The 26,656-nt window shown below is 39.7% G+C and overlaps 2 protein-coding genes across 16 annotated transcripts in view; one reads left to right on the top strand and one right to left on the bottom strand.

Annotated features, from left to right (window-relative positions):
• Positions 1–132: 132 nt before the first annotated feature.
• fhip2a (FHF complex subunit HOOK interacting protein 2) lies at positions 133–11,745 on the bottom strand. Of its 2 annotated transcripts, none has more exons than XM_077495126.1 (18): positions 11,588–11,745; positions 10,648–10,802; positions 9,845–9,923; positions 8,977–9,146; positions 8,704–8,808; positions 8,495–8,617; positions 7,511–7,711; positions 7,239–7,435; positions 6,540–6,654; positions 6,390–6,466; positions 6,118–6,310; positions 5,658–5,821; positions 4,279–4,425; positions 4,111–4,201; positions 3,901–4,044; positions 3,511–3,651; positions 1,860–1,963; positions 133–1,780 (listed from the first exon to the last, which is right to left on the bottom strand). In XM_077495126.1, the coding sequence occupies exons 1-18, from the start codon at positions 11,592–11,594 to the stop codon at positions 1,669–1,671; spliced, it is 2,325 nt and encodes a 774-aa protein (XP_077351252.1). In that variant the 5' UTR covers positions 11,595–11,745; the 3' UTR covers positions 133–1,668. The 2 variants fall into 2 exon arrangements, with proteins under 2 accessions (XP_077351252.1, XP_077351253.1); XM_077495127.1 differs by lacking the exon at positions 11,588–11,745 and adding an exon at positions 10,940–11,006.
• Positions 11,372–26,656, top strand: part of ablim1a (actin binding LIM protein 1a) — a 47,668-nt gene continuing 32,383 nt past the window's right edge. For 11 of the 14 annotated variants that reach the window (XR_013278383.1, XR_013278381.1, XR_013278380.1 and 8 more), the window contains exon 1: positions 18,390–18,974. Coding sequence is in view for 2 of the 14 variants with exons in the window: in XM_077495122.1 (XP_077351248.1) it covers positions 18,740–18,974 (235 nt within the window). In the remaining 12 variants the exon portion in view is untranslated. Of the gene's footprint in view, positions 11,606–16,445; positions 16,700–18,389; positions 18,975–23,711; positions 23,989–26,656 lie in introns of those variants that run through there. The other 3 variants (XR_013278385.1, XR_013278382.1, XR_013278384.1) reach the window with 3 other exon arrangements.

The raw sequence follows: 26,656 nt of genomic DNA, 5'->3' as shown, positions 1-26,656 counted from the left end.
TTCCAGCACCATAGTGCCTCTTCCTCATCTGAATTGTGTACCATACGTTTTTTTTTCCAAGCACCTCAATTTTTGCTGACACATTTTCACCGACATAAAAAAAAAAAAAAAAAAAAAAAGACACCATATTAATACAGGAGTACGTTGTTTTATTGTACAGATATTTTGTAATAAAAACAAACTCAAACATTAATGAACCCAGCTGAGATACATCTTTTATTTAGATGAAGAAAGTTGAACAAGCACATTGTCCTGCAGCACTGAAAAGTGAAGACTGCTGAAAAGGGATGAATAAATAAAGCCGGTGAGAACACATAAGGCTTGCTTTTTCAAATCATCAGTGAAGCACCAGTAGCGAAGATCATGCACCAATGTCTCACGTCTGCGTTGCAAAAATTAAACGCAAAAAAAAAAAGCATCAAAGTATGGATGTGATTCGGAACAAGTGACTGATCAGCAACAAAGAAAAGCAAACATTATCTGTGACATGTAACTGAACAGATAACACGAGAACAAAGTAGAAGCAAGGCATCACGTGTGACTCAGAACTCAGCCAATCAGCCTTCTACTCTCTTCCAACAAAGAAAACAATGCCACGGCATGCATTGACTGCAGGTAGTATTTTTTTCTATATTGCTATTGTACACGTACAATATACAACTGAACACTCAAAGGTGGTAAGATGGCTGATTATATAAAATATGCATGATCAATCATTTAAGGAAAAACAATAAGCAAGTCCCGTAAAACATTACTCCTGTGATACTGTACTTTTTTTGTTTGGTTTATGAAAGGACAAAATAAACATTTTGTGGTGTCTTATGTACATAACAAGCAAGGGTGAAGAAATACAAATGTGCAAATGTGCGAGCAACTCCCTTCAACAGCTCACAACCGGAGGAGAGCAACACAAATCTCTCTCGTGTTCCCACACAAGCGCTGAGAACCCCAATTGAAAAACTAATCAAACACCAAAGACACATGAAGGACAATCTTGAGCTCTCCATTAAGTGTGGCAAGTTGTTGATTTAAAAGCAACCAACGCCTGACCAAAAAATACGTAACACAATATAGTACACGATTGGGTCATCCAAGACAACACTGCTTTTAAATACAAGTTTGTATAAGAAGGCGGAGCAACTTGAGAGGAGGAAAACATTTACATACAGAACGCAATCGTGAGTGAGAGGCCTTTGTACAAATGTCTTCAAAAGCAAGCGAAAATGTAACAAGTGCATGTGCAAAAGTTCCCCACGTGGGATCTTTGGATGACGCCGGTGAAGCTTCGTTGTGGATGAGGGGAAAACCATCTGCTCGTCCAGCGCATTAAAAAGCATCCTAATACCACGATGGGCTAAAATGAAAGGCAAATCAATAAATAAGAGGACTTGGCATTTTAAAAGGTGTGTAGTATTGCTCATACTACAGTCTATGAGCGTGAGGATAAAAATGTTCCCAAAGAATGAAAAGGCGATGACATCCATGACTGCAAATAAATACACGAATCGGTTTCTCGCACACACATGATGATGATGATGATGATGATGATGATGATGATTGGCCGGGCAGTGAAAGAACACGCAGAGGTCGACCAATCTTCATCTTGGCGTCGCGTTCCTCCGCTGACTGGGCAGTGTTGGCGCTCGGAGCCGCGCGTCGGTCGGGCGTCTACGGCGACGACGAGGCGGTGGCATGGTACTTGACGAAAGCGATGGCCGCCAGCTCTTTGCAGAACTCCTCCAGCACGATCACCCCCTCCAGCAGAGTCATGTGGTCGATACTGGAAGGAGAGAGAGGCGGGGTCAAAACGTGGCCGCCGCGCTCGTTCGGGGGCGCTCGAGCGGATCCGCCGTACGTACGTGATGCCTTCGGGTTCCAGACCCAACAATCGCTTCCTCACCAGTAGCAGTTTGGGGGTGAAGTCGGGGATGCGCTGAATCCTCAGCATGAGGTCCCCCACTACCTGATAACATTATTACATGTTATTATTATCATTATTATTATTATTATATTAGACTTACAGCCATTTTGTATATTTTTAACCACAGTGGAAGTCACACAAATCGAACGCTCTGCAGGTAGCAACAAATCGACGTTAATACTTTTTAAGTTGAAAATTAATTGCATGTTATAGCTGTACAATCAAATTATTTTCTTCAGGTTTTTCCACACTTGTTAACTATCGTAAAACTGGACACATATTGTGACCAAAACTATGCAGTCATTTTAAAGGAAGTTAATATTTTTGTCCAGAATGAATTTGGTAACTTCATTATTTTTCATGTACAATTAACACCTTAAAATACTTTTTTTTTTTTCCATTTGCTGTCGACTGTTGATGACATCACCTGTGCTGAGGTAGTGTGTAACGACCAATCATGGCTCAGTTTGCTGACCAAACCCAGAAAACAGGTGAGTCATGATTGGTCGTTACCTACTTCCTCAGCACAGGTGATGTCATCTCCAGTGGACAGCAAGTGAGAAAAATTAATTTTTAAAGTTAATAAAGGGATACTCCCATTATAGCAATACAAAGTTAATATTTTGTCGATAATTAATTTGATACTTTGATTATTCTTCACGTACATTTAGTAGCTTTAAAAACACATTTTGCAACTTGCTGTCGACTGAAAAAGACATCACAAGGGCTCAGGTAACCAATCAGAGCTCACCTGTTTTCTAGGTTTGGTCATGTGACATTCACAAACTGAGCTGTGATTGGTTACCTGAGCCCTTGTGATGTCATTTTCAGTTGACACCAAGTTGCAAAATGTGTTTTTAAAAGTACTAATTGTACGTGAAAAATGATGAAAATATCAAAATTATTATAGGCAAAATATTAATGTTTGACTGCCAAAAAATGTCTAAATAGGTAAAGTATCCCTTTAATTGTACAAGAAAAATAATGACAATGAAATATGCTAATTCATTCTGGACAAAATATAAACTTTTTACTGTTGAACATGGCTCAATTGGTCAAGTATCCCTTTAAGTAAGTAATTCATAGAGATATTTGAAGTTAAAGATGTATTAAACAGTTTAAAGGAAGGGGAAACTTTTGAGTTGATTTGTGTTGAGGTAATGATCTGCCACTAGGTGGCAATAGTGTTTCATGTTGGAAGCTGGTGAATGAACAATAAATGTTTCTTTTCAAATTCAGAGCAATTAGTATTTAGAAGATAAACTCTCGGCAATTTTGTTAATTGATTACAACAGTCCCCACAAATAAATATATTTTTAATCACCTTTTTTTTAATTGCTAAATTGCGTTATAGTGACTCCTTTGTACATTTTGCATGAACATGAGAATTTGTTTGCATTATAAATATATTATTGTGATTATATTATTATAGTGATTACAAATAAATATATAGATTTTTATATAGTATTATATATTATAGAAAAGCATTTTATGTTTTTGTTAAAAGCCATTTTAGGCCTTAACTTAATCCAAATCCACACAATGACTTTGACCCACGGAAACCCTTTGACGAACGGCGTTCAACTCACCCTGACGACAACGGAGAACAAAGACCTGCAACCGGGAGCCAAGTTAATGTAAGGGTCCAGCAGGTACTCGTGCAGGTGGGCGTGCGGCAACAACGACAGTTTGGACAGAACGGCCGTCACTTGCAGGTTGACGTCGTACGGCTGCAAGGCAAGCCAAGAGGACGGCTGAAGAACTACACTGGGATGTTTTTGCACATTTTGCGTGTACTGGGACAAGTGCTCTTAGGGCCTCAACCATAAATTGTCATTGGAAATTTCATTAGGTAGGTACAACTAAAGAATCTAATGAGACCCACCACAAGAACTACATAAAAAAACTGCCTGATAAGGTCACTAATACTAATGATGATGATGATGATGATAATGCTTGAAGGCCATATCCAAACTGACCTGATCTAGAATGCGTCCCATCCTGTCAAAGAGGACCTTCAGGAAGTGTCCCTCAAAGAAGGGGAGCTCCAAGTTGCATTTCTCAAACGGTTTGGGGCTTCCTCTCCAATCCCAGCGATGACAGACTCCACAATAATCTCGAAACTAACGACAATCCATCAGTCTGGATTAGAACGCGCTTTCCTGATGATGATGAAAGATGAGACTCACCTGTCTGTGCGCATCTCGGAGGTACGTGTCGTAGCCGCTTCCTTCCACGTAGTACGACGACTTGGCCTCGTCGGGCACCAAACACAAGAAACTGCGAGCGGCGACGTTCAACAAATTCAAACACAAAAAGGATCAACGGCGAGTATTTATTTAGCGTGACGAGCAGACCTGTTGACAATCTTGTGGACTTCGGTCTTGCCCTCAGACTTGGAGTGGTCCGGACTCTGCGACGGTGACGAGCTGAGCCAATCGGAAGACGACAGCCTGCTGTCCGGGGAGATGTCGTCGCCGAACAGCGGATCCTCCTCCAGGTCTCTGCAGACAAAATACATTTACGCAAACATGCACAATTATTTTACCATTTACATTCTAATAACCCGACTTTCTGGATTGTTTTGCACAAAACAACACCCAAATTTGAGAAAGTTGGTCAAATTGACCCAAGAAGTGGTTCCTTTTGACCCAATTGCTTTTAGATAGATGCATACATACACTTCAGGAGTGGATCATAAATAGACCCACAACAACACTCACTCGCTGCTTCGGGTTGTTTTGTACAAACAAATTTAACAAAAAATAAATATATAAAAAATAATAATAATAAAAAAATAAGTTTATTCATTTGACCCCCTTTTTGGTTAGAAAAAATGTTGGGTCAATCCCTTTTAGACCCAATTTGGGTCTAACTGTTTTTAAAGTGTATGTATGAATCACTCTAGGAATAGTTGTCAAAAACAATACCCTTAATTGGGTCGAAAAGGGACCAGGACAACCTACTGCAACGTTTTGGGTTTAAAAAAAAAAAAAAATGTTGGGTTGATCCCTTTTTGACCCAATTTGTTTTTTTTCCTTTTGTTGATACAACTGTTAAGTTTATGGATGAATGAAAAAACTCTTGTAATAAAAAAATAAATATAATAACCCAAATTGGGTCAAAAAGGGACCAGCAAAACATATTGGGTCAAATAATAACCAAAAACATACAAACTTCCAAAAAAAAAAAAAAGCTGTTTTGTGGTTTATTCATTTGATTTTAGTTCTGGGGTTAAATAACACTAAAAGCTTGACACCTTTTAGACCCAATTTGGTTTTACCCCAGCTGTTTAGTGATACATAACATACTCCAACAGCTTTGTCAAAAATGAACCAAATTTTTTTTACATCTGTTTCTACAGGGCATACATCTTGTAAACATACTTGAATGATTAGCAATTAAAAGGAATTTTGCGTGTTTGAAAAAGTGCTTGAAGATTGTGATTAATGATTGGCAGGAGTAGAACTACCAACTTAACGTGCTGTGCCACAAGTGGCACTCATATTGAACACGAGGAAATCTATGTGGAAATTGGTTATAATACTTCTGAATATGGTTGTGGAATTTTGATGAATAAATCTAATTTTGCCATTTCTTTTGCCTTTACCTCTTGAAGCAGAGTGAGGATTGATTGTGTATAGTGATGTGGTTGCTGGTGCACTTTATTGACTGCTCCACGTGTAAAAGCACACAACTAGAAGATTCTCCATGGCGGGCGGGCGGGGGTCCTTACACAGCGTCATGCGGCTGGCCGTTTTCAACGGGCTCTCGCTCCTCGGGAGGTTTGTTCTCCAGGTAGTTCCTCTCCTGGAGGTTTCGCAGCACCAAACTGTGCAGGATGTGCTGGTTGGGCTTCTGGATGAGCTGCTCGAACAGCCTCAGCGTCATGATGCTGATCTGCAGACGAGCGCGAGGAGGAGAAGAGGCTCAGTTGTCAGCTTGGCACAACGGCAACATGCCAATCGTTTTGCTTAGCGACAAGAAAAGAAAGCCGACAGAAGCTGTCGCAAACGTCTGCTATAATTAATACTTCGTTTGTGTGAGGACAATGTTTGTCAGATATTATTTGTGTGCTTTCGGTTGATAATATGAGTCACAGCAACGCTTTGTTTCTTTGTGATTTTGGAAGCAGAATAAGAAGAATGGACTCCTGACAACAAGAAAAACAAAGCAGTTGACAGAATGCTGATGACCTCATCCGAAAGATGGTCACAGTGCTCGATGAGTCGATGCCTGACGGGATTGTGCGCGATGGCGGCCGGCGTCTCGGCCTCGCTCTCCTCCCCCAACAGGAAGTTGACCGTCTCCAGAAGCAGCGCCTCGGACGTCACCTGCCTGATGATCCTGTTGAGCAGCGCCGTGGAGGTCAGGATGCCCACCTCGGACCTGCCAGCGAGTACACGGGCCTTAAGAAGCAAATCCTGACGGAGGAATCCGAATGAGGTCGGCTGATGACGAGACTTACGTCTGCATGAGTTGCGGCTCCATCACGCAAACAAAAAAACGTTCTCGCACCGCCTTGGCCATCACGGAGGCCGCCGACTGAAAGCAGGAAACCAAACGGAGTCAATTCAAGAGACACACGTCTACACGGCTAGCAAAATCTGCTAAGGACCTTCTGAGCCTCTTTAATGAGCTGGTCGCAGTAATCCAGCCAAGAGAGGAAGGAGATGAGAGGCCTCTTGCCTGCAAATACTGCAGCATCCTCCTTCACATTATACACATCAAGACTGAAAACAAAACAAAACAAAAAAAACAATTAGGATGTTATACAATTTGCTCACAATAACTTATTTGCTCCCATAAATGTTATAAATACGTTCTATTTTAAATGTTTTAAGTGTCCTAAAGACATATTTATACGTTTTTATGTTTTTGTTTTTTTTATGCTAGAGCATTTGATGCAGCCTCAACTGCAAAGAATGGTTGAAGAAATGGTAGTGATTACCTTGTTGCCAGCAGGTGGCACAGAGTATAAGAGATCAACCCATGTTGGAAGAAAGAAAAAAAAAGAAAAAAAAAGCTCAGTTACTCTCAATTCTAAATAGATTTGTGAATAATGATGAAACTTAGCGATGCTAATTGTTGCAAAACGGAAATAGATAGTAATATACTTTTTTTCTTGATTCAAGAAAACTTTAATCTTACTTTTGGTAGGTTTTTATAGCAATAGAGCACAATATTCTGTGAAGCTTGCAAAATCAGTCAAAATCCAGTAAAACAGTGGAGAGCGAAGGGGGTTGCTTCAGTAAAAACGGCTGGAAGTGAATGAGTTAATTAAAAAATAAATAAATAAAAAAATACAAATGTTCACCCCCAGTTGATGGCCTCCACTGTCTCGATGTCCAAAGGATCGATGGATGGTGGCAATGCTTTATAGAGGCTGACCAGTCTGTCAGTCAGAAGCTCACAGAGCTCAGTGTTTTCAGTTAAGCACCTGGCGGCAGCAGGTTCGGGTAAACTGACCAGCAGCATGAGGCCTTCACACGCCTTCACCACAATCCTGCCGTCCTGCATAGCCGACACGTGGATGAAAATCGCACAGAAAAAAAGTCTTTCACCAGCAAAGCGGAACGAGTTACTCACGGGGCTCTTGCTAAGGTTGAGCAGCGACGTCACCAGATTATAATTGTTGTTGTTGTTGTTGCTTGGACTTGAGTTGGAGGCAGCAGCTTGGGCCACCTCACCGCCGTCTGCGTGTTCTTGACCCGTGTCTGGAGACAAAGCCGCATTCTTCGGACCATCAGCCCCACCTGGACTCTTGTTCTCATTTCTCTTTGACTTGCTCTACAAATAACACCACAACACACATCAGTTATAAAATTTCATCCGTTTAGAAGTCCCTAGTTGTAAATAAATAATTTTACGGTATTTGATAATTTCTCATGGCACAGCAGGGTTATAATAGTTTTTGGATTTTTTCACAATAGTTACTTTTTAGTTTATTTAAATTAAGTTTCAATTAGTTTTTAGAATATGTTTGTTACTTTTTATACTTTAGAGAAGGCATTGTTTTATTATTATTATTATTTTATAATTGGATTATTTGACAAATACAAGATAAAAAAGAAGTCACTAAGTATTGTGTAATAATGTAAACTACAATTCTCCAACATCTGTTTGACCTTCTTTCTGTATGGAAGCACTGCAATACAAAAATAAATACATTTGAAATTAACCCCAAAAGCTCATATATGGTATTAATTGGCAAAAACAAAAACAAAGGACATTTTTGTGCTATAATTATAGTGAGATTTATAAACATAAGACGTAGTTTAAAAAACATTTTTGTTTTACATTTTAATTTGTTAACAAAAATGTTTTTCCATTTTAGTTATTTTCAATATATACATAGACATTTTATTTTATTTTTTTACATATATTAACCTTGCAACACACTAATGTACTGTTTGCACTGCTATAAGATACGTTTCACAATTATGACTTTACTGTTGTGGTAGTGTAGATCAGTGATAAGACATTGGCACATTAAAAAGTTATATACAAATACAGGTTAAGAAGAATGGAACCTCAGCATAAATTAAACAGCACCTAGAGACAACAACCTACCTCAAGGAAAAAGTTGACAAGATATGGATCCTGCTTCAGTTTGGCACAAACTATACAAAGGAACTGAATCTCCTCATTTTCTGTTGGAGCAGCAAGCACGTCCCCACACAGGCGGATCAGTTTCTAGCAGAAAAAATATTGAAAATGTGTTACACAACCTGTCACGGGGCAAAATGTGATACAGAAAACGTAATGGCTGATCATCACACCTGAACTGGTCTGTGAACATTGATGTGTGGCAGGAGAGGTTGACGGATGTGGGCTAGTAGTTTTGTGTAGAAGGTCAGGACCTGCTGCTTCATTCCTGGAGGACACTAGTGGGAAAGCAGCCATCCATTTTACATACTACATATCATGTTGTGCTATCATAAAAACATTAATTCTTACAATGTTTTAGGAAATGCTCAAAAATCTGTCAACAAGGCAACCTATTCAATTTGGACATTGTTAAACTCCAAATTACAAACACATGAGTGTCTTACATCTGCCTTGCCCAAAGTGTAAAGTGTCTCCAGGATCTTGTGGTGCAGGAGATACTCCATGCAGGGTCCAGTCTCCCCAGATTCCCGTTCGAGTTCCTCCTGAGTGAGAATTTCCAGCATCTGCTCCAAGTGGGATGGGATGTTGGTGTCTGTGACTGGCGCTTTGTCATCTGAGAATACAAACAAACATGCTACAATAAGAAACATTGGTTGAGTAAAGTTTTCTACGGCCTCAAGAAGCTTCACATTGACAATTGCCTCAACAAAAGTGTATAGAAACAAGATAATATTCATAGGGTGGGAAAAAAAAAAGAGGTGAGGATCATTCTTAGTTTTAATTTGATGTGACTGCTTCAATGTTGGAGAGTGTAATGCAAGATTTACTTTCCCTCAAGTAATATTTTTCTTCATATATATTCCTCCATAAATCTGTAATTATTTTTTTTTTTGTAACACCCAGGTTTCATGCAATGAAACCATCATAAGCCTACAGCCCACTCATCACTGTCAAGAACCTCTTATCTATTTATCCATGTTGCAGATGTCAGCATAACACCTACATGCTGAAAAAGCAATAATCATGCCATAGCCAAACATGGAACATGTTGAATAAAGAGTATAGTCAGAAGATCCGAAACATAGCCTACTTTCCGAACCATTTGGAAAATATTTTCAAGGATGGTAACCCCAGCAACATGCTGAAACAACAGCATGGGTTTAAACTCCAAGAATGCCAAGCATTTCACATTCATTACTAAGGGTTAAAGTGTTGTTTTTTATCATTAACCCATGACTGCATTTTCCTGAACATATAACAAATTAGAAACAAATCAGACAATAATGGTATAATAAGAGGGATTGATCTTACCTGACGTTTCAATGTAATAATGTGTAATGGCTTTCCAGTGATAGACAAAGTCCTCCTGAAGTGGTAGTGATGGAGCTAGCTGAAAAAGGAAAACATTGAGAATAAATTAGACATGTTGACAACTGACAGTGACGAAAATAGTGTGTATATGTTTTACAAGACAGGATCAGGAGTCAAGTATTTGACCAAATTTTTCTCCTCCCCCCTTGAGTTTTAGTTACAATTATTTAATTTATCATTACATAAGTTGCTTGTCTTATTTATGGCCTAATGAGGTAACTGAATTTTGTTTAAAAATGCTTTGTGGGGAAAGTAACTCTCCTCGTCTAACTTCAGCCCAAAAAAACACGTTACATAAAACATATCAGTTGGTCATGAAAGTTCTCACTGACTGTTTGCTTAACAGCAGCGCAACTACATTTGCGCAATGGCAAACTTGTGTTTCACTATTGCAACACTTTAAAGATAAAATCCAGTTACGCTAACTAGCAACAACTAGCTTAGCTCCAGGAAGCTGCTAGCCGCTAATGTTAGCGGCTATCTAGCAACGTATGCTAGGCTACATTAAACACAAACAGCTGGCTCCCATTACGTCGTTTGTAGTCGAGGAAAACAATTCTAACGATGTGTATTATTTGCTGAATTTTCCGCTTTAAAACAGGCAGAAGTAAACGCATTAGCTTATGCTAGTTAGTATTGCTGACGTTACGCTACAGATGGTCTAGCTCGCCGAACGTATGCAAAATATGCAAAACACAACGGACACCTTAATTGATTTATGCGTGCGCTTGCTCAAGACTCACCGCTTCCACTGCATGCTGGAGAATCGACGTAAATTTGGAGAACATTTTGTTCTTCGACTGCACTATTTTCTCCCGAGAAGACCTAGAGAATTCCTCTATCTTCTTCTTCCTGTTGTTGCCGCCTCGATCCAGATTGGAGCTTTCGTATAATGACCCTTGAAATGAGAGAATCGGCGTGAGTAATAAAGCAATAAAACGTCCCTGGCCGCGAAACTTCACAGGCCATAAGCGCAGTCGCTGTAAACAACAAAACGCCTGGCAAGTGTGTTCGAACCGAGCGAGGCGAGCTCACTCTGGACACGGTGGCACTTCCCTCAGCATGCAACACCGATTGTGACCAACAGGACCCGCTAGAGTACAAGACACGCTGCCAGTTTGATACTGACGACAAGCGACGCATACAAAAGCAACAGGGAAGCGTTATTTTCAACTTGGCTCCTAACATTACAATAACGTCATGTTATTCTTCCAATCAAGCATTGTAGGTTTGAGGTAAAAAAGGAAAAAAACATTTAGATTGAAATACTTGAAATTAATCACATCACAACGCCTGCTAACTCTATATTAACAGTGCTCAGAACGTCTGGAAATCTCCAAATAATGAGGCTCATTTAAATATTACGGTGACCCTACAAAAAGTGTTCTAACCATGCAATAGATTATTTAGTTTGGATATGACGGAAAACTTAGAAAACAAAAAGGATGCTGCCTGCTTATTCCCGGACACGCCCTGCTGCCAGAGCGTGCCATCTCCATCGCTAAATAGCTGCCACCGTTTCCAATGCGTTCAAATAATGTTGAGAATGCACGACGAAAACTTCATGTCCAGATAAAAATTTGCCGATGAGGACATGCCAAGCCGGGTTTGACTGAGCTGAGTTCGTCGGCTATTCATCGCTGCAGAGGAAAAAAAAAAAAAAAAAAAAGACAGTCTACCTACCCGGCATGTCTGCTAAAGGTGAGTGTCTTATGCCGCAGAAGCCTTCATATCAATCGATGCGCAAGGTTTCTTCATTTTGGGTTGGAGGGGGTTCATGAACGGGTCTGTTCGAGAAAGAAACCCAATTGCGGTCTACCAGGGGAGCAGTGACAAAAGCACCGACTGTGTAAGTAGGTTACATCGTTGCAGCTGGAATAACCACACTGCTGCAGCCTACAATTTATTAGCTGGTGTCTACACCTTGCAATCTAATGCCTAAAAATAGACCAGACATTTGAAATCATCACTAGTTAAATTCACCTCTTTTGCTGGATGCGGTATGATGTGAAAATTACAGCATACAGTACTGTACTTTCTCTTGCCTTAGAAAAAGCTGTTAATCCATGTACAGTACACACATGCAGCAACATCTTTGACTTTTCACCCATTATTCAAGAAAGAATTCAAGGGAAAAGTTTCACTGAAGTGCCTTGTGTCTACTCGTAACTGACTGCTTGTGGTGCATTGATACTTTTGAGAATTATTGATGGTGTACTCAGTGTATGTCACTCAACTGATTTGCGTGGAGGATGCGTGGGTGCTGTATATTCTTGTTGCCGTCAGCTGGGACTGGATTTCTCATTTCTGATAGATAGAGCCCACAGCTTATACATCTATAGGTCAAAAGGTCTGCTTGAATGATAGGATGAGCTGTGGGACACAAAGCATGCAAGATTACCATGACCCGAGTTTACTGTGTGACAACTGGGTGGATTCATAATGGTTTTATTCTGGCTTCTTATGGTAAGCTAACACTGGAAAAAAAAAATGCTACATATATTAGGGTGACCATATTTAAAAAAAAAAAAAAAAAAAAAAGGACACTGGAGGCAGTCACAGTAACATGGTGCACTCTACCTTTTATTAGTTTTATTAGTCACATAATGCGAACTGGACATTTTTAATTTATAAAACCCCCAAACGCTCGAACAGGATGAAAAAAAAAGTGGTCTGTCCTCTCAAATGTCCTCCCAAAAGAGGACGCTTAGTCACCCTAACATATATTCGTCACAGTTGCATATCCCGCCCCCAAACACAATGTCGCTCTGTGATTGGTCCGAACCACTAACGGCGGTTGTCAGCGGGAGCGGTACAAGATTCTCCGGAGTTTGTGAACTCACAAATACCGCGAGAATTCATCTTGTGAGAGCAAGGTTAAAGATTCTAGATAGACAATAAAATCTGTCAAAAGAAGAAAGCAAAATAAATTGAATTATGGAAGGAAAGAACAGAGAATAAGCATACATACATACAGTAAAAAAATGATTTAAGATTTCGTTATAAGTCTACAAAGAGGGAGATGTAAAATAATTGTAATCGAGTTAACAGTAAATGTAGCTTCAATAATCTTTTAAAAACACTATAAGGGGATACATTTCACAATGATGTATCCAAGTCATTCCGAGATTTAGGACCTCTGAATGCAATATTGTACTAATAGTAGGATATTCGACATAAGGCAAATAAAAGTAGAATACTGGTGAAAATCAGAAGAAAAGGCAAATAAACTTTGAAGATCAACAGGAAGATCTTGTTTGTTATAGACATACTTGTGCATAAGTAAGCAAGAATTTAAGTGATTTAGATTATGAAATGGCAGTAATGAATAATTTTGGAAGAGAGGTAAAGAAGTTTCACGAGGGCCGGCTAGAGAAATTATTATTTCGATATGTGGAATAGGATGCTGCCCAAGCAATATTACAATAATTCATAAAAGGAAATTAAAAAAAATACTATCATGAGCTGATGGATAGATCAGAGTGTAAACCCTTTTCAATATAGCAAGCATTTTCATTGAGCTTGTGGTTACTAGATTGACATGTTTTTTCAGTTGTCCACAACAATACCCAAAACATTTGTATAAGGAACTCGTGAGATTTTAATTCCGTTAATCAGTATTTTAGCCTGTTCCTTTAGAAGTTGGGAGAGTCTCAAAACTTCAAAAGTACAAAGTACCTATTGTTGAGTCTGGTGTCTAAATTATTACATTACTCTCCGTCAGGCTTTTTATAAATAGCAATACAGTTTTGATTTCCCACTTGCATGGCCTTTTATGTGTCTTCCAAGCTGCCGGTGGAGATCGATGGAGCTCAGGGTCCACTGCATGACATTCCTGATTAGCCTCCATAAGCCCCTGCAAGTCAGTTATTATTCATGAGCAGTAACCTCGCGCAGACCATAGTGTGTTCTTGCACCTGTGTCGGTCAGCATGACGACGAATCATTTACAGAAAACCAGTCGGATGTTTTTCAAGGAGATATCGATTTATGTAAGCTTGCTAAAATTTCTCGCTCTTGGTATTATGTGAAAATCTATATGTGGGCTCTCGAACATAATATTTTATTATAAATGCAATAGCACAAGATTGGCAAGAAGTTGTATTCTTGGGAGTGAGAGTATAAGAAGCCCTGAATGATTGGCATCCATTTTCTGATTATCAGACATTCCATCAACTGCTCAGAGTACAAGCAAGCCATTACTGTGCTGTCTTTGCCTCGCTTTCTTAGCCACCCTCTGGTATCGGTACGAGGCCAACAGCTTTTACCTTGAAAGTGATTTCCTTCCATTAGTGACCCAATAAAAGTACAATATGCCCTTGTGGGCCTGCTGCTCTATCAGGGTCATCATATTTCCACTACACTAATGTCTTTCAGCTATTTTTTTTATGAATATACATTTATTTTTAATTTTTCATGAAACTCAACATTGCGGGCTTAGAGGTCAACGTTACTCAGAACGTTTACCGTTGTAGCAACATGATCCTTCCAAACCTATTGCAGTGATGTCATTTGGCCGTTCATTTGCGGACAGGTTTATTGTTCATGTTAGTCTCTGGGATCAGTTCTGTGACGGGATCTTCAACTCAGCAGAATTTTCACAAACAATATGTGAGTTGTGAGCCCATGTTTTTCATTCCATTTCGATTCGTGACTCTACTGGTCTGTATAATGTTGACACGTCATATTTGGTTTCAGGTAATATCAACAATCCTCTGGGTTGTGAACTGAAGATGTAAAACCGCTTTCTAGTCTATGTATACTAGCCCTCTACTATGTGTTCAAGGGAATAGTAGGTAGGAAGACTTGAAAACAGGGCCATTCAATTAAAAAAAAACAAAAAAAAAAACAGTTGTAACACATTTTTTTGCTAATGTGTGGAGAAAGATATATTTTAGTCCTTTGAAAGAAGATGAAATCTTTATTAGTTTCCCCAAGCATGCAGGTAAAACATATCCATTTAATTTCACCTCGTTTTAAGTTATTAACATGTGCAGCTGAGTCCCTCAGTAGTAGGAATGTGACGATATATCGATATCTCGATAAATCGTGATACTTTGTCTCCCGATAGATTATCAATACACCTACGCCAAGTATCGATATTTGTAGTTAATATACAGCCACTATAATGGCTCCATTGTTCATTACTTATTGAGCAATTACTTGGCGGGCCGATAGGGGGCGCACCTCATAAGAGTGGCGGGGAAATGGACGGAAGTCTTTAGGCGAAGAAGACATGAGCTTACTTTTACCTGTGTTTATCTGTCCAGCAAGTGACTCAGTTTTGCATACATTTCTATGAAAACTGTGTATTATATCTTCAATTTTAACATTTTAAAACATATTTTGTGTTTCTACTTTTTGAAGCACATAATTTCTGAAGAATATTATATTGATTTAGTTGGCTTTAATGTTTAACTTTATTTGTTTTAGTTTTGCAACATTGCACAAAAAAATTGTGTCAGTTTATAAAATGAAACAATTGACTATATGATTGACTGATGTTGCATGATGATAGTATATAAGAAAAAAAATGTTCACAGAAAGTTGTCTCTGTTAAGAAGACATTTGTATTTGTTAAAAAAAATACACTGAACTACTCACTGTGAAGAAAACACCAGTTTTAATGTTGTGTTTGAGCGATGGTACAAAACAAACTATTTTCTCGTTGAAAAAAAACATTGGTTCGTGTCTTGATTAGTTTTATCCTAGATTATTACGGATTTATTACCTGACCAATATATCGATAATCGCGTATCGTCATATCGTGAGATAATCGTTATCATGAGCCTTGTATCGCATCGTATCGTGAGGTACCCAGAGGTTCCCAACCTTACTCAGTAGTGTAATTATTAGGGGTGTGAATTGCCTAGTACCTGACGATTCGATTCGTATCACGATTCACAGGTCACGATTCGATTCGATACCGATTAATCCCGATACGAATGGTCACGATTCGATACCGATTAATCCCGATACGAATTTATAAGTCGATTGTTGCGATTTTTTTTCATTCATATTTAGAAAATACTAATCAGTAAGCTTGTAGAGTGTAAGATTTATATGAAAATGTATTATTTATTTATCTGAAATTTCAGTCTTATAGAGGTTGTAATCTGTTTCATATTTGAACAGCATTAAAATAAAAATATTAAGGCTTAATGTGCCGTTCATATAACATTCTTCCATGCTCAAGGTGTGAATCCTAAAAAAAATAAAAAAAAAAAAAAAATAAAAAAAAATCGATTCTGCCGATTATTGAATCGATTCGAGAATCGCGCGATGTAGTATCGCGATATATCGCCGAATCGATTTTTTTTTAACACCCCTAGTAATTATCCACCCGGAGCTTCCTGGTACCCCCTTCAAGTCCACATAGCTTGCGAAGGGTTAGTACATCCCGCACACTTTATCTATTGCACTTAATGTGACGATCAATGATGGATTAAAAAGGAGGCTTTATCCTGCAGTAACACAATCCACTGCCTCCTCTATATAGGACCAGTGGAGAGGGCTGCACACATCCTTCTGCATCAGCACTTTTCTCACTTTCTGTACAGGGCGAGCTGCATGAGGGGGCTCATGAACGCGCGCGTGCAAGTGTCCTGGCAAAAGCATGAATAATTCATGAGCAGACGAAGGAGTGAACGCTGTGCCGGACGGGATGGCGCGCGCGTGTGTGTGTGATTGTCTGTCTGCGTGTAGAGATTGAGGAGAGGAACAGTGATGCAGGAGCAGGGCTACGATGGGCTGTGCAACTACGCCCAGAAAATCACCTCCTGCTTCGGACTGGATGGTAAGAAGAGCGGAAAAGGATGACGTTGTGTCTCGTTCAGCCACAGCTGAGTTTTGTTCAGAACATGCATGCGTTCACGCGTGAGTGGGAGCATGTGAGAAGATGTGTCGTAGCTCGTTACGTTTGAGGAGTGGATGACAGTTGGAGGGCAGTGGCTCACTGCAGCATACAAGCATGTTAGCTGGACTCTGATCATTGAAAGAATCATATGCTAATTATGATTATTTTTCTGTCAAAAAAATGCTCCAAATCCTGAATGGGTTATCAACAATGTATGAGATATATGTTTAATTAATAATCAACAATTCTTTTGAAATTAGGACTATGTGCGAGTGTGTGTTTAACTACCATTGTGGGGACCCACTTTTGTGGGTTCAGACCTCTTTTTGAGGGTCAAGTCTTGGTTTTAGAGTTGAGGTTTGAAATGGATTGTGTTTGGGGTTAAGGTAAGGTAAGGGTTAGGCAATCCAGTTGTGATGGTTATCGGGTAAAGGGCTACGAAATGCATTATAACATTGGGATGTCCCCACTAAGATAGTAAGACAAATGAGTGTGTTCAATATTGTGTTAATGTGTATTTTCATGAATCTAGATAACTATCAGGCAGGTGGACTAAACAAATGTACTCTTTCAGTTTATTGTAGGCTTCCAAGAGCACAGTTCATTTTGTTTGAAAGCGCTATATACATAAATAAAGATGACTTGACTTGTTTTATTTATGGGCTTTGCTCATAATATCATAAAATATCTATGATTCCATCTTCCTACCATCATTTATCACAAAGAACTAACAAAGCACAAGTTTACCCTTTTTGCTGGGAATAACATTCAGAGTCGCACAGAAATTAGTTCAGTTTTATGCACAAGGTCAAATGTTGCGTTATGCATTATTTCTAATAGAATAAATGAGAGTGCTACGGATGTTATTTCCATTTTTCCTGCCTGTGAGTTTAGAGTATTCTGAAGGATCATGGTCAAGATTATCTGAGCTCTTGCACGTTTCTGACTGTGTATTGACTCGTCTGTCACGGTCTTGGATTAGTCTTGGATTATCATGTTGTGACATCAGTTTGACCTTATTTTGCACAAATTCATCAGCACTTGTTGAACTAACTTAATTAGGGGGAAGTCAACCCCAAAAATATTCTTGACAATTACATGTTCTATGCAGCAGGTAACAACCAATTACAGTTCAGCTTCAGAAAACAGGTGAACTGTGATTGGTCATTGCCCTAGCCTGAGCAACTGTGATGTCATCTTCAGGCGACAGCAAGTGGCAAAATGGCCGTCACCTGAGATGGATCAAAACAGCTGGATTTTGCTGCGTAACTAATTTTCAACAAATGTAATATTAATCAGAATGTCATGTTTAGACTAGTAAGGTCATATATGACATATTATTGTCAAGAAATATTTCAGGTTGACTTCCCTTTTAAATTGCCTCCAAAACAGCCTCCCGGTGTGGTTGCTTTTAATGTTTTTAGAGTGTCCCATAAACCCAATTGAGTTAGTTTCTGGCAGATTTGTGAGAGAGGACGAGGTGGCAAGTCTCCAAGAGTACACTGAGCAAACCTTATGTGGAACTACAGTACAGTACCTAACTCCACCCAGAAGATAATCATAGGCTCAACGTCAGCCATAAGCTGCTTAAGGCTCCAGTCTGGTTGGGCTGAAGACACTCATAAGCTTCTTTAACAGTGTCTCACTGGGCTCTGAGTCTTACCTGATGTTTGACTTTCCCTACATGAAGTGTGAATCAGCACCCAACTTTTTTGCTTTAGATGTAAACAAATTCCATCATAACGGGGATTTCCCAGGAGAAGCCTACTGGATGTCGCTGGATTTTATGATGCACTGCTTGTGTACATTTGGAGTCCATCCTTACTTCGGATTCGGACCTCTTTGACTGCGACGCTTCCCTCATGTCGAAAGGCAGCTCCATTTTTGAGGGGGACTGATCCGGACCCCTGGACGCTGGCTGACGCCTACCTGGAGTGCTTCACCCACCTTTGTGGCACGGTGGAGGGGGAGCAAATCGTCATGCCCACTCTGCCCAATCTCAACAGCCTCGGGAGGCTCTGCAGCTCCAGCCGCAGCCACAACGTAGACCGCGTGCGGGTGAAACGCAAGACCTCCATCAAGCGCATGTCCATCATTGAGGACGGACATGTGGCCGAGGTGCTGTACCTCATTCCCAAACAGTACATGGAGCAGCTGCCCTACCTCAATCCAAACGACTATTACCTGAGCGAGAGGCTACATGATGTTGCTTCAGGTAGGATAGGCGAACAAATAAAACATTGGAAGTTAGGTCTGAGGAGTGTTAATTTTATTAGCCATTTTAAAAGTTGTCCAGTTTTAGTCCAGTTTCAATCACGCTTGTTGGTTTTTAACATAGTCAACCGCATTCCGTTTTTATTTAGCTCATTTTTAGTCGACTATAAATCTGGCATTTTTTAGTCTTTATTTTATCCATCCATTTTCTGAAACGCTTGCTCCTCACAAGGGCCGTGGGGGTGCTGGAGCCTATCCCAGTTGGCTATGGGCAGCAGGCCGGGTACACCTTGAACTGGTTTAGTCTTTATTTTAGTCCAAGAAAACATAATTTTATTTGTCTAGTTTTAGTCAACAAAAACTGCCAACATTTTAGTCTAGTCACAGTCAGGACAATTATTTTATCCCTGTATACTTTTTTTGTCAGCAGATTATGTTGAACATTTCAGATCTGAAACTTTCACATAAATTTTCTCTCACATTTTTGTTGAAAAACAACTTCACACACAATTACAGTATAACAAGTGGCTACTATGGCTTCATGCTAAGAGCAGGTAAGTTAGCCTGCAGTGGTTAACGTTATAGCCGTTGGATTAATGTTACTTCATAACTATAATATACCTTTTTTTCACCGTGACTCCACCTCCTGCTGTCCAATGTGTTTGTGCATGTTGCACTCGCGAGCTGCAGATTTGAAAGGGTGTCATTGTGTCACATAGTGTCAGTGACAGATTAGCAGAGACAAGATTTTACAAAATCATATTTTTGTCTCATTTTTGTTCATAAACTAAAATGACCATAGATTTTAGTACTTTTTTTTTTTTTAATTGAAGTATATTTTAGTCCATTAAAATACCTAATAATTTAGTCACTGTTATTGTTTGTGAGTGAGTGTTTTAGTCTAGTAGTTTTATCCATCCATCCATTTTCTTGACCGCTTATTCCTCACAAGGGTCGCGGGGGGTGCTGGCGCCTATCTCAGCTGGCTCTGGGCAGTAGGCGGGGGACACCCTGGATTGGTTGCCAGCCAATCGCAGGGCACACAGAGACGAACAACCATCCACACTCACACTCACCTAGTGACAATTCAGAGCGCCCAATCAACCTGCCATGCATGTCTTTGGAATGTGGGAGGAGACCGGAGTACCCGGAGAAGACCCACGCAGCCATGGGGAGAACATGCAAACTCCACCCAGGAAGGCCGGAGCCTGGACTCGAACCGGAGTCGTCAGAACTGGGAGGCCGACGTGCTAACCACTCGCTCACCGTGCCGCCCTCTAGTAGTTTTAGTCCGGTGAAAAATGTGTTGGTGAAATAATTTTTGTTTCGTTTTCGTTGACGAAATTAACACGAGGCATGAGTGCTTTCTAACCCCCACAGCAATGATACTGAGTTAAAATCAATAACAGATACCAAACTGTTTTCGCTTCATGTGCCGTCACCTTTGTTTATTCTAGCTTTCTGTCTGGCTTCTCTGCCTTGCATCCATTTTATGCAATCACATATCCCCTACGTGTCGTCCAAAACTCTTGCTACAAATGGTGAAAAGGCAGTAAGTTAATCACCTGTAGTTATATAATGTGTGTCGGTAGCGATAGGCCAGACCTGCTTCGTTTGCCAAACAGCAGCACATGACCAAGCGACATGGTGGCTTACATCAGGATTACACGTGGGCATGAATACAAATCGAGATTTGCAAACCTTACGCTCACCCTGACGGCATGCCACACAAAGTAGCAAAACCATTTTGTCAAATATAGATGCTTCGTTTTTGTTTATTGTCAGGCTTATGGGTGGTCCACAAGTGAGGCAAATACACTAAGGCAGACGTAATTTTATTTAATTTTTAATAGTGTGGCTTTCTAATGTAGCAGAGGAAAAGTGTTGTCTTTTTTTTCAACAACAAGCAACAATAGGGTATGTTGAATAGAAATGTGTCGCTGCAATCTAAATATTAAAACTCCAAGGCAAGTATTTCTCTTTACTAACAGATTGCAGGTTTCTCTCTTTATAATGAAAAGAGTGGAGTAGTGGAAATGTATCCGCCTAACTATTTTTGCCGCACTGGCACATCTCCATTGCCTGATGGAAAGCACCCTTGTTAGAAATAGATGTGTGTTGTTGAGTGTCCAGAATGTGTCGCTGAGTGTCCAGAATGTGTCGCAGGTAGAGCCGCAGTGCATAATTGTGTTGTGACAATCAAATGCTAGCATCAGCAACTGCATGTGGAAGTAATGCAAAGATTGTGCCACCCACGGATCTCTGATGCATTAGTTGCCTTCTCTTTTGCCTCTGCAAAATATTCAGGAGTTGACTTATGAAAGGTTACCAACATTGAATGTTGAAGAGCACACCTGTTATGCTTCATTGCAATAAGCAGTTGGTTGAGAATGACCCAGATTCATTGAGCATTAAACAGTCTTGCATGAAGTACCTGAACGTATCTTCACAGAATTTAACTTTTTGCAAAAGTTAAAGTCCCATTGTAGAATATAACTTGAGTAAAAGTCTCAGAAAAGTATCTGATACCAAATATACTTTAAAGGTAATTTTCTGACATCTATTAATGAATATGAATATATACAAACAATATGTCATTAAAATGGTAAGAAAAAATACAAGTTACACATAATACAAGCAACATTATAAAGGGTATATATTTCTAACTATCATACAGTATTAGCAAATTGTGTGCTACAATAGAGCACCTCTCAGGTAATCAAGCAGATATACATTAGTGGTGTGTCTAAAAATGTGTCATGTAAAGATAATACTGGATAAACAGCAGTATAGCCTGAATACAGACATGTCCATAAACAGTAGGAGATAGACACAATGCCGAGATCTTTTTAGGAAAACATAATTGAATGCACCCACAGCACTTTAGAATGAACTCTGTAACTGCTTACTCTCAACTTCCCTCAGTGCAAAAAGAGAATAAGAGTAGGACGGGGGAGGGGACACATGCCAAGAGGTGATCTGACTGACCTCTGGATTGACAGCAGTAAAACCCAGCAAAAGTTAGCAAACAACCCGAATCCATCCTACAATACATCCAGCCTCCTATTTTCAAAATCAGTACGGGCAGGATTATTTTTACGCCGTTTATTGTCCACCGTTCTGCCATTACGTCAATGAAAAAATGTCTTCGGATTTTATTTTGTCGTAATAAGTAGCCAAGGTGGTTAGGGGAAACGTGTCGAAGTAATTGTATACATTCTTACGGAAGCGTGGAACAACCATTGTGAAGTAGACATTTTTGACTGGCAAATATGTTCGAACGTATTTGCGAGTATGTTTGAACGTATTTAAATACATACTCGAAAATATGTTCAAACATACTCGCGAGTACGTTCAAACATACTTGTAAAGTAAATGATACAAACTACAAAATTTCTTGTGCATGTGTAAGAAATATGCTGTTTGCCTACAAATATGTTTGAACGTAATCATGAGTATGTTTAAACGTATTTGCGAGTTTATTCCAACGTATTTGTGAATACGTTTGAACGTATTTAAATAATGTCTGAACATACTCACTACACCAAAATGTTTGCTCCACATTGGCAGGACCATGTTTCTGTACATTGTACATTGGAGTAAAATTGAAAGTTGCCAGAAATATGAATAGCTAAATGCAGTTATAAAATACTATTCAAGTGCAGTAATAAAGTATTTGTACTGAATTACAATTAAAGACTTTTACACTAAAACTAGACTGCAGGATTCTACCGATTGATTCCTGTCATGTCTGGGTCACACGAGGGTTAAGTTTGGGTTCATTGACCGTGAGGTCAAGTGTCTGTTTTGAACTGATGTAACAACATCTAGTTTCAACTGGTTTTAAGCTATGTGATGTCAGTAGCTATGTGATGTCAAGAATCTTTAATCCTTTACCTGGTCATTTGAACTGAGGTCAAGTGTCCGTTTGGAATTGACGTAACAGCATCTAGTTTCAACTGGTTTAAGTTATGTGACAGCTATGTGATGTCAGGAGCTTTGTGATGTCAATCTTTAATCCTTTCCTTAGTCACAACCAATCAGATCGATTCACTGTCTGTAGTAGTTGTCTGAGAATGTGTGTTTGTCGGACTATTACCACTGTCTCTCTGTGCAACTCTCTTTGTTTCTCATCTAGTCAAGTTTGTTCCACGCCTCTCGATGTTATGTGAATAAATAGTTAAAGTCTTATTTGTGTCTGCGTTTTGGGATCCAACCTCAGCACATGACAATCCCAGTTTACAGGACAGGTAATTGGATTCAGAAGGCCCACTAAATGTATTAATTCAAAGCTCATGCTAGAGGTCAATACCATTCTGACCTTTGACTTAGAATTACCCTTTGTGCCTTCTCATACAGAGCATAGTCTGTGGAAGCAGTGAGATAATTAACACAAGCCGGCATTCAGTACCTTCATAGCCTTAGTTGATAATCTCCCCTTTGACACTAATGAAAAACATTTCCAAATGTATTTTTTTATGTTGAATGTTTATTAACACAAGTCATATATGAAGTGTTTCTTAATAGTAAACTAGATGACTCGTAAAAATAAGTTATCCTGTGATTGTCTCTCTCTCTTGTCTCTTAACCTATGATTTGTAAATGTATATTACCTTGAAATGCCAAACGGACTAAAGTTACAGGTTATACTGTAGTAATATTTGAGATGCGGGGTTCCGGGTTTAGTTCACACAGAAGCAGCAGCCACCAGATTGCTGCAGTGAGGAGGTGGCTGACACAACAGAGGGACTGAGTGAGGGAGGAGGATTGGGCAGAGGAGGCGGAGAAGAAGAAGAAGAAGAGGGATGTAGCAGCAAAGCAGGCAGTTAGAGGCGAACCCCTCACTGTTGCGCTGTTTTCAGGAGGAGAGCATAGCACGTGCACCTCCCCCCGTTCTCTCTGTGGTGTCTCGACTTTAAAAGGATCTAGCAGCTCTTGTGTCATTGCTGAAGGATACTTACAAGCTTCTCTGTTGCTGATTTATTGGATTCCAATGGTCATGGTCAAAGAAAAAGGTAATGTGGATGTGAGCCTTTGCGAACCGATGTCTTCTCCGTTATATTTGACTGACTCACATCTGTGTCTGATCTGACTGTTTATAGGGTCGATGTATGATTCCGACAGAGGGATGTTGACATGGTTTGTGGATGCTGGTTATAACTTTGAAGAAACATGTGGCGTGTAAACATGTGCTCTGTAAAGACTTGGACATGCAGTGCCTCTCCCAGTACTATCATATGAAGCTGGGGTTGGAGTATGCTTAGTTTGGCAGTGTCATGCTTTATGTAAATGTTTGCTGGAAGAAAGCATCTGGCATATTATGAGGGAGCGTGACACCATATGGTGATCAACGGGCATTTCAGCGTTTGGCTAAAAGAGATACCACTTCACATTCAATGCAGCTTAAACTATAAAATAATAAAATGGGGAAAAAAAGTGTAACACATATAGGGAAGCACACTGCGCAGAGCTCTCTCTCTTTGCCTCTCCCTCCAATGCTCTGCAGCCGTTGCCATGGTGACCATCCAAAAGGTACACTCCATTGTTGTCAGCTGTGGCCTCATTCATAGTGCCCTGTTCAAATAAAAAGGAACACAAGGAACGTCACCATGTAGCATATTTCAATAACATTAATATTTTGGGTCCATTATTTGGAACTCTGGTTTGCTACAACACAGATTAAGCTGTTTTTAAAAACACATTGTAGTCACAATACATTAGTCAGCATCTCCATGGATCCGTGAAATCAATTACAATGAATTAGACAATATTGCAATATCATATTTTAAAGTCAATCCAAAAATTTTCTTCACAATAATTTGTTGTATGTGCCCTCACTTGTCAAAACACGGCATTCTGATCATATTGGGTTCGGGAATATGAGTTAAGAAGCACAAATCCAGCTGTTTTTATCCATCTCAGGGGTCGACCATTTTGCCACTTGCCCACTTGCTGTCGACTGAAAGTGATGTCACAGCTGCTCAGGGCTCAGGTAATGACCAATCACAGCGCAGCTTCAGAAAACAGAGGAGCCATGATTTATAATTAGCTGACCCCTGAGCAACTGTGTGATGTCATTTTCAGTCGACAGCAAATGGCAAAATGGCTGCCCTCTGAGATGGATAAAAACAGGAGGATTTTGCTGCTTAACTTGTATGCCACAATTGCAATATATTACCATATAGGAGTGGGGGCATATAGAAGACAATGTAAAGAACATTTGTGTGTTTACTTCCCATTTAATATTATAAAGTAATGCCATACAGTCTGTTTGTTGTGTTTTAGTGAAACACATTTTTCAACATTGAGCTTTTAGCTTGTGCAGACTGTTTTGTTTGCTGTGTGGGAGTAATGTGATATTTCTGGGGGGTTTCGTCAGAAAAAAAACATTTCCTTAAACCAAAAAATAAAAAAGTGATTACTCATTTCTTGACCCGTGTGTGCATGTGTAGGTTTGTTTATTTATCTGACTGCGCTCTACTGGCCGGAGGCTGCGTCCAGCCCTGAAATTGTTCTCTTGATGTGGACTCAATTGGCCACAAAATAACGGCCTTTGCCACCAAGACCCGAACTGGCAGAACAACCAAACGTTCTGGCAGCCACATGTTCATACACCACAAAGCCTCTGTAAGTTTTCCACGGATTGGGACTGCTGTATACTTTGACTGTGGATTCTTGGGATCTGTCAAAAGAAGGATTCTTGCCGGGTTTCGTCATCCACGTTCAGAGCCCTTTTTCGTTCCTTTTTCTTTCTTGCTTTTTTTTTTCTTCTCCTCAACATAAAGAAAATGCCCTAATTTCAACAATATCAGCCAGGTGGGCTCTGACCTCAGCTGATGCATAGCTGAATTGCACTGTATGCTGTGAATAATGAATCACAATATAATAGAGATTGCAGCGTGAGCATTTTCTGACTGTGTGCAGGTGATTGTCCTGTTTTCATAGCAAAGCAAAGCCTCTAAATAGTGAGTAATTCATCAATGACATGGTGACACCGTGGAATCCTTCATGCCCTCATTTGTGTGCATTTGTAATACTATCTGATTCATTTCTACTCCATTATTCTGATTCTGATGAATAGACATAATTTCCCAGAATTCCTCAATGACGAGTTAAATGTTGAACTAATAATGCAATGTAACGTAACTCACACTTATTACAATACATGGTGACATATCTATTAATATTGCCAGTGTCTACGTTCTGATAGCAGATCTAATCTAACATGTAACGTGCCACACTCTCGCCCACTCGTTGTCCCATTGACACAATGTTTGTACAGCTGGCACACTGGACCAGAATATACAGATGAGAGTTGTGGTCACCCAGGAAGTAAAAGTCATTGACCTAAAGTATACAAGTTGAAATAACAAGACAGACACGAGAATATCATACATTGCGCTAGTCAACAAACTCTTTGTCTGCTGTTCTTCGTCATATTGTCACAGGAAAAAAAGATAGTGGAGTGTGGAGATATAGTGGACTGTGATTCTAATTCAAAAAACTAATCGCTTTGATCATTTCCACGTATACACGCGCAGTGATTCTGTGGTTCAACAACCAACCATTGTCTCGTAACAGATAGGGCCAGTGAACTGGAAGTCCTTCAAAGTGTTTATCAGCGAATTGTATGGTACTTGCTACGCAACAAACGCTTAGCATTGTGGTAAATCATTATTCCAA

The sequence above is a fragment of the Festucalex cinctus genome, chromosome 14, assembly GCF_051991245.1.
Source record: "Festucalex cinctus isolate MCC-2025b chromosome 14, RoL_Fcin_1.0, whole genome shotgun sequence".
Lineage (NCBI taxonomy): Eukaryota > Metazoa > Chordata > Actinopteri > Syngnathiformes > Syngnathidae > Festucalex > Festucalex cinctus.
The sequence above is the reverse complement of the archived record's forward strand: the minus strand, read 5'-3'. Positions and strand labels throughout refer to the sequence as shown.